The 18813-nt window shown below is 47.6% G+C and overlaps 1 protein-coding gene across 6 annotated transcripts in view; it reads right to left on the bottom strand.

Annotated features, from left to right (window-relative positions):
- SPEF2 (sperm flagellar 2) overlaps nucleotides 1-18813 on the bottom strand; it is a 188962-nt gene that overhangs the window by 149119 nt on the left and 21030 nt on the right. For all 6 annotated transcript variants that reach the window (XM_019496054.2, XM_019496055.2, XM_019496053.2 and 3 more), the window contains exons 7-8: nucleotides 12095-12311; nucleotides 2323-2511 (exon numbers count right to left, since the gene is read on the bottom strand). In XM_019496054.2, the coding sequence (XP_019351599.2) occupies nucleotides 2323-2511; nucleotides 12095-12311 (406 nt within the window). The remainder of the gene's footprint in view (nucleotides 1-2322; nucleotides 2512-12094; nucleotides 12312-18813) is intronic.

The raw sequence follows: 18813 nt of genomic DNA on the forward strand, positions 1-18813 counted from the left end.
GGGAGCCATGCCCCCTTCTCAGCCCTGCAGGTGGCTGAGAGGAGGAGGAAGCCTGTACTGGGGCTTAGCTCGGCCCCCCAGAGCCAGGAGGAGGGCTGGAGTCCCCTAGCTCTGCCCCCTTCTCAATTTTTAGGCTGTCTGATGTGGCTCCCAGCTCTGGGGGGCGGAGCCAAGTCCTACTGCAGGCTTCCCCACTATCCAGCCTGGAGGCTGAGTGGACGTGGCTCCTGGATTCTAGCTGTGGGGGACGAAGCCAAGCCCCAGTGAGGCCTTCCCCACATCCCCCAGTCGAATGGAGGCTGAGAAGAGGGTATGGCTAAGGGGTTCAAGTCCTGCTCCCAGCTTTGGGAGGTGGAGGCAAGCCCCCTGCTGCAGGCTTTCCGTACCCCCCTTCCCTCAGCCAGCCCCAGGCTGAGGATGGGGCATGGTTCCTGGCTCCCAGCTCTGAGGGCAGAGCCAAGCCCAGATGCAGGCTTCCTTCCCCCACTGCCTCAGTGGGCTGGGAGGCTGAGAAGGGCTAGGAGATTCCATCCTGGCTCCCAGCTGGGGGAGATGTGAGGGCAGAGTAAAGCTTCCACTTCCAGCTTCCTCTCCCCCTTTCCCCCCTAAGCTGCTCTCAGTTGGGGGTCTGGTGCTGGGTGGGAGGGGTGGGTTTTCCCTTCCTCACCCCTTGCTTAGCTGGTGGGGAAGCTGAGAAGGGGGTATGGCTTAGGGAATCAAAGGGCTCAGGCACTCTGCAGTGGCCAGTAGACTGGGAGGTGTGCTCTAGCACCTACCAGCTATTAATATGGGCCAACGCAGGGGTCTGGCTGCCTTTCCTATTTGAAAAGTGAACATCAGTTCACTTGTTATTATTTCAATCTCTGCAGTTTAAAAAAACCTGCAAGGATTGAATCAGTTCAGCCTCGGGCGTTTTGACCGACTGCACTTCGTCCTTGCATCTACATGTGTGGCCCTATTAGGTGGCAGGAAACTAATTAACTGCAGCAGGGTAGTACTTGTAAATACAAACACTATCCTGCTACGGAATTTTTTTAATTTGCAGCACTATACATGTAGAAGCTGACACAGCTTGCCAGCCCCTCCATAGCATTTGAGCCGGACAGAAGGAGCCCTGGGCTGGCAGGTTGACCCACTGGGCTCCCTACCAGCCAGGGCTGATCGAACCCGGCTTGATATGTTGAGGTCCTGTGCGCACGTGCAAATACAGTGCCCAGGAGCAATAAACTCCAGCATGATGTGCACCAGGGTTTATTGCTGCATGTTAATAGCACATGCAGATGTTTTTTCTTAAATCAGATTTTATTTTGGATTTTTGTAGTTAAAGGCACTATATTTACCACTGGATTTTCAAGCCTAGAAAATCACAAGTGTTAATGTCTGTGTAGCAGGGCACTAGGGTGCCTGCTACTAGAAGTGCTGCGATAACCCTTCAGGTGCCAGTTGCTGAGGCAACCAAAGGGAGCTAATGGCTTACACCTGCCTAGCCAGCTGAAGAAAGGGGCAGAGCCTGGCCCCTATATAAAGCACAGGCAGGAAGCTGGAGGCAGTTCCCTGACCAGCAGCTAAGGAGGAAGGAGCTTCCTGCCAGAAGTAAGAAAAACCCTGAATACCAGTGCAGCATTGGTTACTGTGGTAGGAGAGAAAACCTGAGCATTGCTCAGGTAGGCCTGAGCATTGTTATAGCCAGGCGGCTTATGTTTACATTATAGCCAAGAGGCTTGTGTTTAGGTTGTTGTTTGTATTTGCTATTGATTACACCAGTGGTTTGGGTGGGGCTAGAAGGGGATGGAGGAGGCCTAATAGGGGACTCATGGTAGAGTGAGGACCCCAGCCCCAGTGAGGGCACAGAGTTTGGGGTGTACAGACCCCAGCTCCAGAGAAGGGCAGCTGAGAAACCCCAGAAGAGGGGGCTGCATTGCAGAGAAGGGCCCAAGCGCCAGAGGGGTGTAGGCCAAGACAGTGTTGTACATGCATAGCCCACAAGGCTTGGGGACACAGAACACCTGAAGCAGGAGAACTGTAGCCAAGCAAAAGAAAGGTAGCCTCCCTATAAAGAACTCATATACAATCAAAGTCATGGCGGGCAAGAATAGGAGGGTGCAAGTCAGAAGTTTGGCACAGTAAAGGAGGCGACAGGGGAGAGCACAGTGACCCTGACGTCGCTCCTGCCACGGTCTGAAAGTGCATTCGACAGAGTGGGTGATGCATTGACTGATTACATGTACAGTAGGCCTCCTCCATGTAAGATAGGATTACGTATCTTATTGATAGTAAAACAGACTGTTCTACAGAAAAATCAGTGAATAATTTGTTTTTTACCGCCTCTCTGTCAAGAGCTTCTTGGAACTCTTTCAGTCGCCTTTCCTCATATTGTTTCTCTCTGAAGATTCTGTTCTGCCATAATACTTCTTTTTCATGACGAACATGCATGAGTTGTACAGCAATCCTCCGCTCTTGCTGGGACTGTCTCATTAATCTATTAATAAGCTGCTCCTCCCGGTAAGCCTCCTAAGAGATAAAGCATTGTAAGCTGAACTAAGAGTGATTAACTTGTTGGTCGGATTAGTTTCAGACTACATATTACTTTCTCATATAAAGAGTCTGTACAAAATAGCATGACAATATTCATCTGTCTTTTTCAATATCAAGCATGTATATTTGATACATAACCTAACACACACTTCTATTTATAATGATGATATCAGTAATGCAATGTCAACTTGGTCTTGTAAAGCAGCATAAGTAAACTTTAAATGTTTCTAAACACCTTTCAACTAAGGTACTTTAAAGAGAAATTATTAAGCGCTACCTAAAAAAGAAATTCTATATCCAAAGAGAAAGTTGCATGCAATTCAAATAGTTATTTATAGACATATAGATATGGCCAGACCCAGTTCCCACCCCACCACCACCCTGATCTCCCACAGTAGCTTTCAGTCCTATTAGCCATGTTCCTCTCTAATTTTCTAACCTAATTTTCTTCCCCTCCACACATGCTCCCAGATCTAGGTTCTGTCTCCTTGTTTTTGATTCAAACAGCTTTCTTCCCCATCCTTTCTGGGCCCACTGGTGTCAGAATGGGTTGGGAAGAGGAGGTACTGGGGGAAGAACACTGAAAACACAGGAAAGGCAGGGCCCCACCTGGACATAGCACAGTGGACAGCAACTGAGAACTGCAATTTCAGGAGAAGTCCTAATCACTCCAGGGCTGAAGCATGACTACTGTGACAGAATTGTTGAAGCATTATGCTCAATACGCACGATAGAGCTTCACAGCTTATGAAGCATTTTTCAAAAAGTGTATAACTTTGCCAAACCGGCAGATTTTCACATAAATAACAGGCAGAAATGTTTTATTGTTAATTTTCAAGTTTCTTTTTTAAAGCATGTGGGTACTAGACTTTAGCAAAGAAATTATTACCATCTTTTTTGAACAAGGGAAAACAAAGGATTTTTCCTTGAGCCTTATTTTTGGAAATTACCAGACATTTTTTGGCTAAAATTTTCCTAAATAATTCAGCCACAGCTTGGTAAATTACTGTCCAAACTGAAGCAGAAGGAAAAGAATAGCAGCACTACATTGACAATGCTCTCCATCCCATGTAAGCCTGGGCTTGTGTTCACTGCTCGCATGTTACAACCTGAAGCATAACACATTATATAAATTCATCTCAAACACTTTACGTTAAAAAAAATTATGGTACTAGACCACATTCTAGGGAGAACGAAGCACTCTAGGATACTGGGGTCTGAGAGATTCCCTGTAGCGCTACATGTACTTATGCATGCATTACATATGGTTCTACCAAAAGGTAAGTGTTCTAGAGAAGTGCCTGTTTGAAACAGGACCTTTTTTTGTAGCAAATCTGACATCTTTGCAGTACTACAAACAACACATTTACTAAGAGGATTTAGAGCTCTATCCTTCTAAGGGCAAATGTTTCAATTAGGAATCAAGCCAATTTCTGAGGCCCTAACCTTTGAATGAGCTCCACATGGACATATGGTTCTGTCCACAGGAATTTCATACAGGATCAGGATCTAAATTTGGATACATACTTTGTTTGCGCACACAGGGTTATTTCTATATGCAAGTACAAAATGCACAAGAAAATCCAATCATTTCCACATCTTTGAGATGGAATCTATCAAATCATACTCCTGGGGTGTCCTACACAAGTCTCCATAGAGCTCAGATAGAGGGCACTGCAGTAGGTGCATCCACCAAGGTGGTCAAATACAGGTTTCCCTTGATTTATATGCATTCAAAGAAAAGCATGCATAAATCGAATTTGCATAAGGGAACCCAGTTTATAAGGTTACAAATAGGGATATGTTTGGGAGGGAGGGAGGAAGTAAGGCTGGGACTAGGGGAGGGACGCAGCCCGTTGGCCATTCCCGGGGCTGCAGCAGAGAGCAAAGCAGAGGAAACTGAGTGGGTGCAGGGCATGGGATGGTGGGGCACAGCTCTTGCTGCTACGTGCACCCCGGGAGGGCTGCGGGCTGGTGGGTTGCACCAGGCTCTTCCTAGGGGGTGCATGCCCCTGGATCTGTGCAGAAGAGGACAGCAGGCTGCCACTGCCAGCAGGGGCCAGAGATGGCACCGGGGTCTTCCCGGCGCTCGGGGTGAGCAGCAGCAATGGAAGGGGAGCTGCTACCACCCCAAAACTTGCTGTAGCCCCCCACCCCAACCTGACCTCTGAGCACCGCCACCGAGTGCTGGGAAGAGCCTGGTGCTGCCACTGGCCCCAGTTTGCAGTGGCAGCCTGCTGTCCTCCCACATGCAGATCTGGAGGCACACGGCCCCTGGGAAGAGTGCAGCAAAGCCCCCAAGCCCACAGCCCTCCTGTGGTGCACATAGCAGCAAGAGCCGTGTCCCACCCATCCCATGCTCTGCACCCACTCAGTTTCCCCTGCTTTGCTCCCTGCTGCAGCCCTGAGAGTAGCCAACGGGCTGTGCCACACCCCTCTCCCTGCCTCTTCCCCTACAGACTTACCTTGCTATGCCTCCGGCCTCTGCTTCTCCCCACTCTCCCCAGCCCCTGCTTCAGCGGCCCCAGGAACAGCCAATACCACCTGCCTGCACCATGGTACGGCACAGCCCAGGGGCTGTTGAGTGGGGACAAGCGGAGCCCTGGAGTCAATCATGTAAGAGTGAATTTACCTTGCATATGATGAATTTGGGGTATAAAAAGAGTCATTGCATAACCGTGAATTTGCATATACAGAACCCGCATAAATCGAGGGGAAACCTGTAACCATCCTATGCCTCTCCAGGGTGCTTTTCTAGTGTTCTCAAGGGGTGGTTTTCAAAAGAGGCATGTTGCTCTTTGATACATATATTCTTTCCACTTCTTTAGAGTCAAGCTTCCATTAAGAGTTTGAGAGAGGTGGAAATATGAGTGAGCTATGGGAATATGCAGAGTTCATCTCAAAGAACTTCAAGTAAAGTTCTTTATTTCATCTTAGTGTTCCCTGCATACTCCCACTCATGGGATAGTCTGACAAACAGTACCTGTAAAAGAAAGGAGACTTGCAATTATAACTTGATGATGATTTAGGAGTATTGCCCTACTAACCAGTATCTAATTGATCATGAGCTCAAACTACTAGTCTAAGGAACATTGTTTTGAAAGCATATATATAGAGAGAGCTCTATGTTGCAGCCCCAGGGATCTCAGCAACTGGAATGTGTCTAAAGCATGCTATAGAGGTATCCATTGCTCTAGTCAAGTATGAACTAGACCCAACAGTCAGAAAAATAAATTAAAGCCTGTAACTTTCCACTGTATGTTGTCTAACACTCATAAAGAAGCAATGTAACCCTTGCAGTTACCTGCTTATGAAACTGTGAGATTCTTCAGCCTATCAAAAATAAAAAAAGTTTGGCTCCATGGCTAGGGACAGAAGCTACACATAAACAGGCTTAAATGATCAGAAACTGGTTTAAACCTGTAACAGAACATACATTCAGTGCACATAAACCAGTTTCAAAATGACTGAAACTGGTTTAAGATAAACCTGGTTGAATGTAGTATCAGACTTAAGTGATTTGAGTCAAACTGGTTTATGAAACTTCTGTCCCAGACCCCTTCCTGGTTCAAGTTAAATCACAGTCCCCCAGCATCCCATCATGCTTTCCAGTCCTGAGCTGGGCTGGGCTGCTCCAGCAGAGAAGGGTTGGGGTGGAGGGGCAAGGACTGGTCCCCCAGGCAAACCCTGGCTAGGGTCTGGGGCCAGAAAGGGATTTTAACCCTCCTTTTCCCTGGTTCAATCCCACTGCCCCCAAGTACAGAGCTGCCCTGCTAAACCTACTGAAAGTTACTGCTGGCTGTAACTGTGGACTTCAAATCCTAGGGGCACCTGAAAGCAGGAAGAGGAAGTGATGAGCAACTCTGCAGAGTCCTGCTTCTATGATTGGACTGCAAATCCCAGAGACCTCAGGGGCAGCAGGAACAGGAAGCAAACACACAGCCCATGCTGACTACATGCCAGAAAGCTGTGCTCTAGTGCCTCCCAGCTTCTGGCCTGAGCCACTGCGCTTCCTGAATCAAATGTAAATGTATGTTCACTTCTGTTTCAGTTTCATCTGTGCAGTTTAGACTAACCTGCAATGGCTACATCAATTCGGCCTCGAGCTTTTTGACTGTCTGTACTCTGCCATCAGTTTGACTTTTAGTTCTAATGAGCTAACTGAAGTTTTGGACATCTTTCTTCTAGGACAGTCTCTACAACCCCAAACTGAGAACTGCTGGCTGTTTAGGAACAGGAGGGATTTGTTTTGTTTTGTGGGGTTTTTTTGTTTTCAAATGTAGACAAGTTCTAACCCAAAAATGCAGGAATCTGGGCAACATGTCTTTGAAAAGGGCATTTTCCAATGAAGTTTCAACAGGCTTCTTGTTTAAACACAATAAATAGAAACTGCACTGTGATAATCCAAAGAACCAACAAATAACAAATAGCTAATGCTGAGAGTTCAATAACACCCTAATTCTGAAATTATCCACAAAAGATGATGAAATTATCCAGGAAAAATGATGAAAATATTTGGAACCTGCCTTAAAAATGAAACCAGAGCATCTTACTTGGAAGTTGTCATTCAGCAACTGGACAAAAGTGCAACAATATTTAATGAAAAGAACCCTTCCATTCAAGTCTTCTCAGAGAAGGAAATGTTATGGCAGTTAACAAGATAACAGAATCATAGAATAGTCAGTCCGTTAGGGACCTCAGAAGGCCATCTAATCCAACCTGGTAGGACTCCACCTATGACTAGGCCACAGGTATAGATGGCTATACCCTGTACAGGAGAGATCATACTGATAAAAGGGGTGGGGGTGTAGCTCTCTCTGTCAGGGAGCCTCTAAGTTGACATTAGCACTCGGGGAGGATGACTGGAGTCCCTCTGGGTTAAAATACATGGGGAACGTGGCACAGTGGACAATGGTAGGAGTCTACTACAGACCTCCTAACCAGGAAAAAGACCACACCAGGTTTGCCAAGGAAGTGGCTGAGGCTGCATACTCACAGTGCATGAGTGTCATGGGAGACTTCAACTACCCAGACATCTCATGGGCAGAGTACTCAGCCAAATCTGAAAGGTGACAAAGCTTCCTCATGTACATGGACAAGCTCTACCTGACTCAATAAATCTATGGACCAACAAGAGGTAAAGCGCTGCCGGACCTAGTACTGGCCAAAGGGGATGATCTAGTCAGCAACCTAAGAATCGTAGGAAAGCTGGGAGACAGTGACCACAAGCTGATCACTTTTTTACTATCCGTTGCAAAGCTAAAAAAGTCAGTCAGCAATGCAGAAGTCCTCGACTTTAGGAAAGCTGATCTTGATAAGCTCAGGAGGCTTGTTTTCAAGGCATTAAGGGGTCATGACTTGACAAGGAGAGGAGTTCAAGAGGAGTGGCTGCTCCTTAAGGGAGCGATCTTGACAGCAGAAGGGATGTCCATCCCATCTCGGAGGAAGGTAGCAAAAGGGGCACAGCAACCCCCTTGGCTCAGCAGGGAACTCATGGGCCTCCTACACCTAAAAAGAGAGGTTTATAAAGGATGAAAGACTAGAATCACCACCAAGGAGGAGTGTTCTGTACTGGTCCGTACTTGTAGGGAGCGAACCAGGAAAGCTAAGGCTGCAACCAAACTTCAACTAGCTACACATATCAGGGACAATAAAAAGTCCTTTTTCAAATATGTGGAGAGTCGGAAGAAAAGCAAGGGTAACATTGGACCCCTGTTTAAACCAAATGGGACAACTGATAGTTGACACCTAATAAAAAGCCAACCTACTTAATAGGTACTTTGCGTCCCTTTTTCATCAGCCCAAAGGGACCACCCTGCCTAGCATGATGTGGGATGGCCAGGGTGAGGGTGAATTTATACCTAGCATTGGTGTAGGCCTTGTAAAGAAACACCTTGAGAGGCTGGACACCTTCAAGTCAGCGGGGCCTAACAGATTGTACCCCAGAGTACTTAAGGAGCTGGCAGGTGTCATAGCCCAAACATTGGCAAAAATATTCAAAAACTCGTGATGCTCAGGTGAAGTACCTGAAGATTGGAAGAAGGCCAGTGTGGTACCTATCTTCAAGGAAAGGAGTGTGCCCGCCTCCGTTCGACCAGGAGTTCACGCGCCGCCTTTGCCCGGACCCAAGATCTTGCGCACCCGGGCTTCGTTGGTACGCCCCAGGGTTTACCCCGTCTGGTATAAGGGTGGACCCCAGAACTCGCCTGCCACGACTTTGATGACTCTTTCAGTGGGGGGTCTTCCCTTCGGGTATCCCCCGGTGCTGGAGCGCTTCTTCGCGGGTACTCTTGGGGCTCCGTCCTCCCCTACACCCCGGCCATATGCCACCTTAGGTCTTCCTATCCTGACCTCCAACCCGTCCTCATCTCGTCCTCTCTTGGCTCAGTCCCCCCGGCCACTACCAGCGGTCTTCGGACCGGGTATGCCTCTCCCAGTAGGGATGCTGACCTGGCCCCGCCTTCCCTGGAATGCAGATGGCCTCTCTGCTTCTCCAATAGTCCCTGTCGCGGTTACCCGCGCCGTCGGCTCCGTAGTGTGGGGTGCAGCTGGCTCCACTCTCGGCGCTGCTGTCGCGCCTCCTGCCGCCTCGGGTGTCGGGTTCCCCGCTGGCTGTCACCCCACTTACGGGGCTGACTTCTCCCCCCGTCGTCTCGCTCCCGCGTGCTCCGCCGCGCTGCTCACAGTCGGCTCTGCCTCCTCCCTGCGTCGTCCCGCACTCTGCGGGTGGCGGCTGATCCCCTGCTCGCTGGGGCTCTGCGCTCCAGCTCTCTCCCTTCAGCCGCCCCGCTGCCTCGGCAGGGCCGCCTTTTGTTTCTCCCGGCCGGCGTGCCCTGCCCCCGCCGCTCAGCCGCAGCCAGATAAACGCCCGGCTGATGACCCACGCCGGCAACACTGGCGTGTGGAGTTTCTTCAGCGCCTCTGGCCCTGCGGGAGGTAAGCAGACCCCTTGGCCGCCGCAGGGGTCTCCCAGTGCCCCCGCTCCCCTGGGACAGGGAGGAAAGTAGATCCGGAGACATACAGGCCAATCAGTTTGACCTCGATCTCCGGTAAGATTCTGGAAAAAATTATCAGAGAGACCATTCTTGACAAGCTGGCTGATGGCAACATTCTGAGGGACAGCCAGCACAGGTTTGTTGTCGGTAGGTCTTGCGTGACCAATTTCATCTCCTCCTATGACCAAGTGACACATCACCTGGACAAGGGAGAAGTGATTGACATCATATACCTGGACTTTGAAAAAGCCTTTGATCTGGTGTCCCATGATCTCCTTATGGAAAAATTGACCAACTGTGGGCTCAGCTACATCACAGTCTGATGGCTGGAGAATTGGATCCGAGGTCGGACCCAGAGAGTAGTAGTCCACGGAAGTGAATCACTGTGGTGCTCTGTGACCAACGTCATCCCCCAAGGATCTGTCCTTGGTCTGGTTCTCTTTAATGTCTTTATCTACGATGTGGACACTGGTGTCAGAAGTGGACTGGCCAAGTTTGCCGATGACACTAAACTTTGGGGTATGGTGTCCACACCTGAGGATAGGCCTGATATAAACCTGATGAAGTTGAATACCAAAAAAATGGAAGGTACTCCACCTCAGGGGAAGACCCCCCCGCAGGATGATTATAAGCTCAGCAGTGCTACACTCACTAGCACCATGGCCAAAAGAGACTTGGGGGTCATGACTGACCGCAAGATGAACATGAGCCACCAATGTGATGCTGTAACTGGTAAAGCAAACAAAAAAAACTCTGGCTTGATTCCACAGATGCTTCTCAAGTAAATCTCAGGATGCCATCCTCCTGCTGTACTCGGCCTTGGTGAGGCCGCAGCTGGAGTACTGCATCCAATTCTGGACTCCACAATTCAAGGATATGGAGAAGCTTGAGAGAGTCCAGAGGAGAGCCACGCACATGATCAGTGGACAAGAGAATAGGCCTTATGAAGAGAGGCTGAGAGCCATGGGACTCCTCAACCTGAGCACAGGCTCAGGGGTGACCTGGTGGCAGCCTATAAGTACATATGGGGTGTGCATCAGGATCTGGGGGAATGCCTGTTCACCAGAGCGCCCCAAGGGATGACCAGGACCAACCGTCACAAACTCCTCCAAGACCACTTTTGGCTGGACATAAGGAAAAACTTCTTTACTGTTTGAGCCCCCAGCGTGTGGAATAGACTCACTCCAGAGGTGGTGCAGGCACCTACTCTGGACTCTTTTAAGAAAAGTTTGGATGCTTATCTTGCTGGGCTCCTTTGACACCAGCTGACTTCCTGCCCCTGGGGCTGGGGGCTAGACTTGATGATCTTTTGAGGTCCCTTCCAGCCCTAATGTCTATGAAACCCATGCCCAAGGCAAGATCATCCCTATCTAAACCATCCTATACAAGTGTCTATTTAACTTATTCTGAAAAAATACACATACAGCTATATTGCACATCTACTGGTTACATTGACCCAAAACACCAAGAACAACTGAGCCTACCACAAGTAAAGCAGTAGGAAAAGGGCACTGACAACATCCTACTACTATAGAAAACACACATTCAGATCTTAAATATGAGAAAGCTTTGTAATAGTAATTATTTGAGAGAGAATGCATAAAAAAACTTTTTAAATTACATCTGAGACAACAGTGGCATCCAGTGGTCAAACACACATAACTGTGTCTGATGTAGTACATTAATTCTATATTTATTACCATAAACATTACATTTATTACCATATTTTATTTGACTTTTTTTTTTTTTAATTAAATGGGACTAGAACAACTACATGCTGTTTTATGAAGAACAGCAAGAAATGGGAAAAACAGAACACAGAACTCGGGCTTCAATAGCAAAAGACCGTCTTAAAAGATTTATACATGTACTTCACTTTCTGTACTGTGGGTAAAATTCAATATGAGCTCTGCCATGTTAAAAGTAATGTGCACTTGTAGATTTTACAAGCCTAACCAGTAATAAATAATTACATGTGTGAGATATAACCTAGTTACAGTTCAAATTTGCAATCTTAATCTTATGTATTATACAGGATTTTGCAATGAATACATTATGGAAGTTTTAGTTCAACTTTTTCTTGTTATTCTGAAGGGGAAAGTATGGACTACACCTATTCCTACTTTAAAATATCTTAGCTTTATAGACATGAACTGAGCTATGATAGTTCTTAAGGGATCTTTTTCCCTCTCTACTCCTATAATAAAAAAAATGTGAACAGATTTTGTTAAACCTTCCAAAAATAGTAGTATCATCTGAGATAAGAAGATAAGAAGTTCCAGCTGATCAGCAACTTCCCATTTGATGTTCCCAACACCAATACATTCAAAAGCAAAATATATGCCAATCAGAATGACTACACTTCCATCTTATAAAAAGAAATGAGAGACGAGGATGATATTATCCATTTTATCAACTGCAAGAAGTTCAAATCTCCCTGCCGTTCTGAAAATATTCTGATAGCTAAAGTCTGCTGTTAGGGGTACAACTAATGCACAATGTTTTGCTTTGTTATTCCCTTTCAAATTAATAACTCTACGTAATGCACAGCACAGGTATCTCACCTCTTGTGCTTCATGGGCTATTAGCTGTTCCATTAACATCTTTCGTCGTCTTTTTTCTCGTTGCTCTCGGGCAAAAGTGTCTTCCTCTAGACGTTTTTGAATTTTTCTGATATATTCATCCTCTGAATAGGTATTTAATAGTTCAGTAGTTGTCTGTTCTGAGATATCCTGGGCTGCTGAGTCTAAGTCCTGTGTCTTCAATGACTCTTGTATATTACTGAGAAAATATATACATCAGAAAAAGAGTTACTTTCCAATAACTTGTTCTTCAAGATTTATTTCACTGTGGGTGACCATGACTTCCCTGGTTCATAGATTCATAGATGTTAGGGTCGGAAGGGACCTCAATAGATCATCGAGTCCGACCCCCTGCATAAGCAGGAAAGAGTGCTGGGTCTAGATGACCCCAGCTAGATGCTCATCTAACCTCCTCTTGAAGACCCCCAGGGTAGGGGAGAGCACCACCTCCCTTGGGAGCCCGTTCCAGACCTTGGCCACTCGAACTGTGAAGAAGTTCTTCCTAATGTCCAATCTAAATCTGCTCTCTGCTAGCTTGTGGCCATTATTTCTTGTAACCCCCGGGGGTGCCTTGGTGAATAAATACTCGCCAATTCCCTTCTGTGCCCCCGTGATGAACTTATAGGCAGCCACAAGGTAGCCTCTCAACCTTCTCTTGCGGAGGCTGAAAAGATCCAGTTTCTCTAGTCTCTCCTCTTAGGGCTTGGTCTGCAAGCCCTTAACCATACGAGTGGCCCTTCTCTGGACCCTCTCCAGGTTATCCGCATCCCTCTTGAATTGCGGTGCCCAGAATTGCACGCAGTACTCCAACTGCGGTCTGACCAGCGCCCGATAGAGAGGAAGTATCACCTCCTTGGACCTATTCGTCATGCATCTGCTGATGCACGATAAAGTGCCATTGGCTTTTTTGATGGCTTCGTCACACTGCCAACTCAAGTTCATCTTGGAGTCCGCTAGGACTCCAAGATCCCTTTCCACTTCCGTGCTACCCAGCAGGTCATTCCCTAGGCTGTAGGTGTGCTGGACATTCTTCCTCCCTAGGTGCAGCACTTTGCATTTCTCCTTGCTGAACTGCATTCTGTTGTTTTCTGCCCACTTGTCCAACCTGTCCAGATCTGCTTGCAGCTGTTCCCTGCCCTCCGGCGTGTCCACATCTCCCCATAGCTTTGTGTCATCTGCAAACTTGGACAGAGTACATTTCACTCCCTCGTCCAAGTCACTGATGAAGACATTAAAGAGTATCAGTCCAAGGACCGAGCCCTGCGGGACCCCACTGCCCACACCCTTCCAGGTCGAAACCGACCCATCCACCACGACTCTCTACGTGCGACCCTCCAGCCAATTCGCCACCCACCGGACTGTGTAGTTGTCCAAGTCACAGCCTCTTAACTTGTTCACCAGTATGGGGTGGGATACCGTATCGAAGGCCTTCCTGAAGTCTAAGTATACGACATCCACCCCTCCTCCTGTGTCCAGGTGTTTCATAACCTGGTCATAAAAAGAAACTAGATTGGTCAGGCATGATCTGCCTGCCACGAACCCGTGCTGATTTCCCCTCAGCATAATTTGTCCTGCTGGGCTCTCGCAAATGTGAGCCTTGATAATTTTTTCAAAGACTTTGCCAAGGATGGAGGTGAGACTGACAGGTCTATAGTTGCCCGGGTCCTCCTTCCTCCCCTTTTTGAAAATGGGGACCACGTTGGCCCTTTTCCAGTCCTCTGGGACTTGGCCCGTGCGCCACGAGCTTTCAAATATTCCCGCCAGTGGCTCTGCAATGATGTCGGCCAGTGCCTTCAGCACCCTTGGATGGAGCTCATCCCGGCCCCTTGGATGGAGCTCATCCGGGCCCGGTTGCAAGACTGGATTCTGTGGCACCCCACCCATCTTCTTAAGGTCCTTGTGCCTCCCACCTATGGGCAAAAAGGACTCAGTGGGCCCAACTGCTCAATTCCTTCAACAATATCAAATTCTGAAGATCTCTGCAACATTGGGGAAGAAGACAGATTCATGAAAGCAGCATATCTCTAAGAACTATAGTTTCTATGGGGTAAGTAACCATTCCCTTTTTTTCTGTGTGATATCAATGCAGACTAGATCCTTGATGATTAGCAAGCAGGTGTCTGTATATCTGAAAGCAGATACTAGGAGACCATGACTACCAGACAGCCTGACCAAAACTGCATTCAAGAGGAACCTGTCATCAAAAGGTTGTGTCTTGTAAAATGCATGGACCAAGTTACCCTACAGAGCTGTCTAGATTGTACTGGAACAAGCTCTGATGCAGATACAGTTTCTTAAATGTATTTCTAAGTGACTGAAATTTCACTCTTTAATAGTAGTAGAGAGTAGTAGTAACAGTAAAATGAATATATTTTGATATAAAGATGTAAAATGTTTTACAGAGGCTGAATATTTTGACTAATAATACATTGATATTAGTGAACGTTTTTTTCAATTACTGTATTTAATTGAATATAAGACTACCCTGATTATAAGATGACGTCCCAGGAATTAGATCCTATATAAGCAAAATGTATACATTTGCTAAAAATGTTCCAGGCATAGAATCACATTATTGGGGGTTTGCCTTGATTTTGTCCCCTTCCTACTGCTACAGCACCAAAAATAAATCTAGGGGGAGGTGGCCCCCTAGCACATTCCCCTCCCCCCCGCCCCCGCCACTACTTCCTCCTGCAGCACCTCTTGTCCCCACTTCAGCCCCCCAACTGTCAGAGCCTGCTCTTCATTTCCATATGCTCAGGGAGAGCAAATCTGAAAATGCTGACTGATGAACTGATGCATTTTATCTTTGTTTTTTAAACTGATGCAAGTTTTTGCACAGATACTCCACAAACATACTTTTATACCTACTTATAGAAAATATGAACTAAACATTATATTGGTTCAAAGCCAAAAGGCTCATGATTTGCCATTGACAGACAAGATTCTTTGGGTAAATGTGAGATCTTTTGTTAGACTGGCTAAATAGTTGGCAAAATCAGCTAGTTCCCGGCAAATCAACAGCTTTTCAAGCCATGGTGACCCCACAGCTCAGCAGTGCTCAGACTGTACGAGTACTCCAGATACAACTCCTGCCACAACAAAGTATTCATTTGCTAATTGCGCCCCCACTTGTGACTGGAACTGGGTATTCTTGTCATGAGTCCTGGAATCCTCCCAAGATGTATATGCAAGTGAGGTGCAGGGCAGCCTGTTCTGATTCCACCTCATGAAGGGAAGGGCCACACTAATCACATGCGATAGGCTGAGGGACGGGGCAACAAAGGGATTCTCAGTGAACTATTTGGAGTCCCATTTGGTGATGTTCGCTAGATATTTAAAGCTGGTAAAGAAACAGGAATTATTGGGCACAGATCAGCTGTGGGAGTAAAAAAGCTGTGAAAAATATTCTAATGTAGACTCACCATGACTTGAAAAAGTTGTTGCTGATGGGGACTGAGCACAATGGGCACTAACATATATCTTATTCAGATGGGCTGCACTGGTCTTTCCTTGTGGGGAAATACCATGACTGAGATAACGCAGTATAGTGGTGGGTTGCACCCGTGTCTGCTTGCAAAAAGGACGCGAGAGCCTCCACAGTTAACTTCTTGCTGGCCAGCTTCCAGTAGGAGGATCTTGGCCACACACTGAATTCATGGAAATGGGAGACTCCCCCCTAGTTTGCTCCTGTGGCCATCTGGCTAAGAGCAAGCCAAACTTGGGGGCATCCAAACCCCAAGCTTTTGGGCTTGGGCTTGCACGTAGGATGCCTACCAAAGGATTTGGAAGCATCTGAACCCCCAGGCAGAGGTGGAGAATGTTTGCCGGTAGTAGGGCCGCATTTATCGTTTCATAGTTTGTAGGATCGGAAGGGACCTTGACAGATCATCAAGTCCGACCCCCTGCCATCACAGGAAAGAGCACTGGGGTCAAACGATCCCAGCAGGGTGTCTGTCTAGCCTCCTCTTAAAGACCCCCAGGGTAGGAACGAGCACCACTTCTCTTGGAAGTTGGTTCCAGATCCCAGCCACCCTGACTGTGAAGTAGCGCCTCCTGATGTCTAGTCTGAATCTACCCTCTGCCAACTTGTGACCGTTATTTCTAGTCACTCCTGGTAGTGCTTGGGGGAACAGGGACCCCCCCCACCAATACCTGCTGGTCCCCTCTGACTAGTTTGTAACAGGCCACTAGATCCTCCCTCAGCCTTCTCTTGTGGAGGCTGAACAGGTTCAGGTCCCATAGCCTCTCTTTGTAGGGCCTGACCTGCTGCCCCCTGATCATGCGGGTGGCCCTCATCTAAACCCTCTCAATGCTGTCTATATCCCTCCTGAAGTGCAGCGCCCAGAACTGGACACAGTACTCCAACTGCGGCCTGACCAGAGCCATGTAGATGGGGAGGATCACCTCCTTGGACGTGCACAAGATGCATTTGTGGATGCATGACAAGGTACTGTTGGCCTTCCTGACCGTGTCCCCACACTGTCGGACCATGTTCATTCTGGCGTCAATAATGACTCCAAGATCCTTTTCTGCCTCTGCACTGACAAGAAGGGAGTTCCCCAGCCTGTAGGTATGCTGCTGGTTCTTCCTCCCCAGGTGCAGCACCTTGCACTTGTCAGTGTTGAAACCCATCCTGTTCTCATCTGCCCACCCCTGTAACCTGTCTAGGTCCAATTGCAGCCTATTCCTCCCTTCTAGTGTGCCCACATCCCCCCACATCTTAGTGTCATCAGCAAATTTGAATAGGGTGCTTTTTACCCCCTCATCCAAGTCACTGATGAAGATGCTGAACAGCGCAGGTCCAAGGACCGAGCCCTGCGGAACCCCACTGCCCACATCCCTCCAGGTCGAAAATGAGTCCACCACCACTCTGGGTGTAGCCCTCCAGCCAGTTAGTGACCCATTTGACTGTGTAGGTGCCGACACCACAGTCCCCTAGTTTTTTAATGGGGATGGGGTGAGAGACAGTGTCAAAGGCTTTCCTGAAGTCCAGAAAGACTGTCCACTCCTACCCCCGAGTCTAAGGATTTTGTGACCTGGTCATAGAAGGCCACCAAGCTGGTCTGACAGGACCTGCCTCTAATTAACCTGTGTTGGTTACCCCTAAACATAACCTCCCCTGCTGGCCCCTTGTGGACATGCGCCAGGATAATTCTCTCAAAAAGCTTACCCAGGATCGAGCTAAGACTAACTGGCCTATAGTTCCCTGGGTCCTCCTTCCTCCCTTTTTTGAAAATGGGAACCACATTGGCCCTTTTCCAGTCCTCTGGCATTGCAGCAGAGCACCACGAGTGCTCGTAGAGCGGTGCCAAGGGTCCCACAATGACCTCTGCTAATTCCCTCAGCACTCTGGGGTGGAGGTCGTCAGGACCAGCTGATTTAAATACGTCCAGTCGCTTCAGAAGTTCCCTGACTAGATCCTCACTGACCCTAGGCCTGTGTGTGCCTCCCCTAGGGCCTGAAGGGGTACTGGCGGACGGGTTGATCTGGTCCCTGCTCAGGAAAATGGAGATAAAGAAATCATTAAATAGGTTAGCCTTGTCTGGTGCGACAACCGGATTTCCTAGCGTGTCTTGCAGAGGCCCCGCGTTACCGGGTACCTTCTTCGTGCCCCCTATTTAGTTCTTACATGACTCATGGATTTGGAATTGATTTGTCCAATTTGACTTGGAACATGAAAAATTTTCCAGAAAAAACAAACAAACAAACAAACAAACAAACATGTGGTAGGTTCCTATCAGCATCTCAGCCTTTTTGGCTAAGATCACATGTAGGATTTTTGGCACCAAGGGGAAAGTGTCAGGGCTGGCATTGGTCCTTCCAGTGCTGGCCTGGTATCGCAGTACCTCCAGGCCCAATGCCAGTTTCCTGTGGAGGGAACACTCATCTGTTTAGTTTGTTTTTGGGGGTTTTTTTTAAAGGCCACACATACTAGAAAAGAAAGTTTCCCATCTGTATATTTGCACATTATGGCCCATGTACTTTACAGTTACCCTCAGTGCTGGCTGAATTTAATCAACTTTGTAACAGGGCGAAGGTTCCTTTGATGTTACTAAGTTGCAAGTAGTCAGGTCAGGGACAGGGAAAAGTTAATTACTTAATAAACACAGTCTGGAAGGGGATCGCACCTGGGGTGAATATTACTTGATTATTTTTTATTAGACCAACTTAAATAGTTGGAGAACAATTTTTAAGCAAGCTTTCAGGTTCAAAAACCCTTTGTCAGGCAGAGGACATTTCAGCAGTTGGTGTGTGCTCTTCCTGGATGGAATGAAAAGTAAAGGAGCCAGAGGCTGGTCTGGTATGCATACAAGACAGGCAGGCAGTGAAAATGTAGATTGAGGAGTCAATGGGTGAGAGAGAGGCTGGGGGGGAGGGGGCAGAGGTGGGGAAGAGAGAACGGGGATGAATAGTGTAGAAATACCTGGGGAGTCAGATGTCAGGCAGGTTATAATGTATCATAAAAACAATGTCTATATTTAGTCTATGATTTTTAGTATCCAGGAGGTTGATGAAGTGGAGTTCATAGGCTCGTCTCTGGGAAGTGTTTTGTAAGTTTCCTTTGAGGATCAGGACTGAGAGATTGGAGAGAGAGTGGCCCTCCTGTGAGAAATGTGCCCCCACAGGCACATCTATCAAAGACAGGGAAATCTGTCTTCGATAGATTTCTGGTGTGCATTCATTCTGGTGCGCAGTTG

The sequence above is a fragment of the Alligator mississippiensis genome, chromosome 3 (assembly GCF_030867095.1).
Source record: "Alligator mississippiensis isolate rAllMis1 chromosome 3, rAllMis1, whole genome shotgun sequence".
Lineage (NCBI taxonomy): Eukaryota > Metazoa > Chordata > Crocodylia > Alligatoridae > Alligator > Alligator mississippiensis.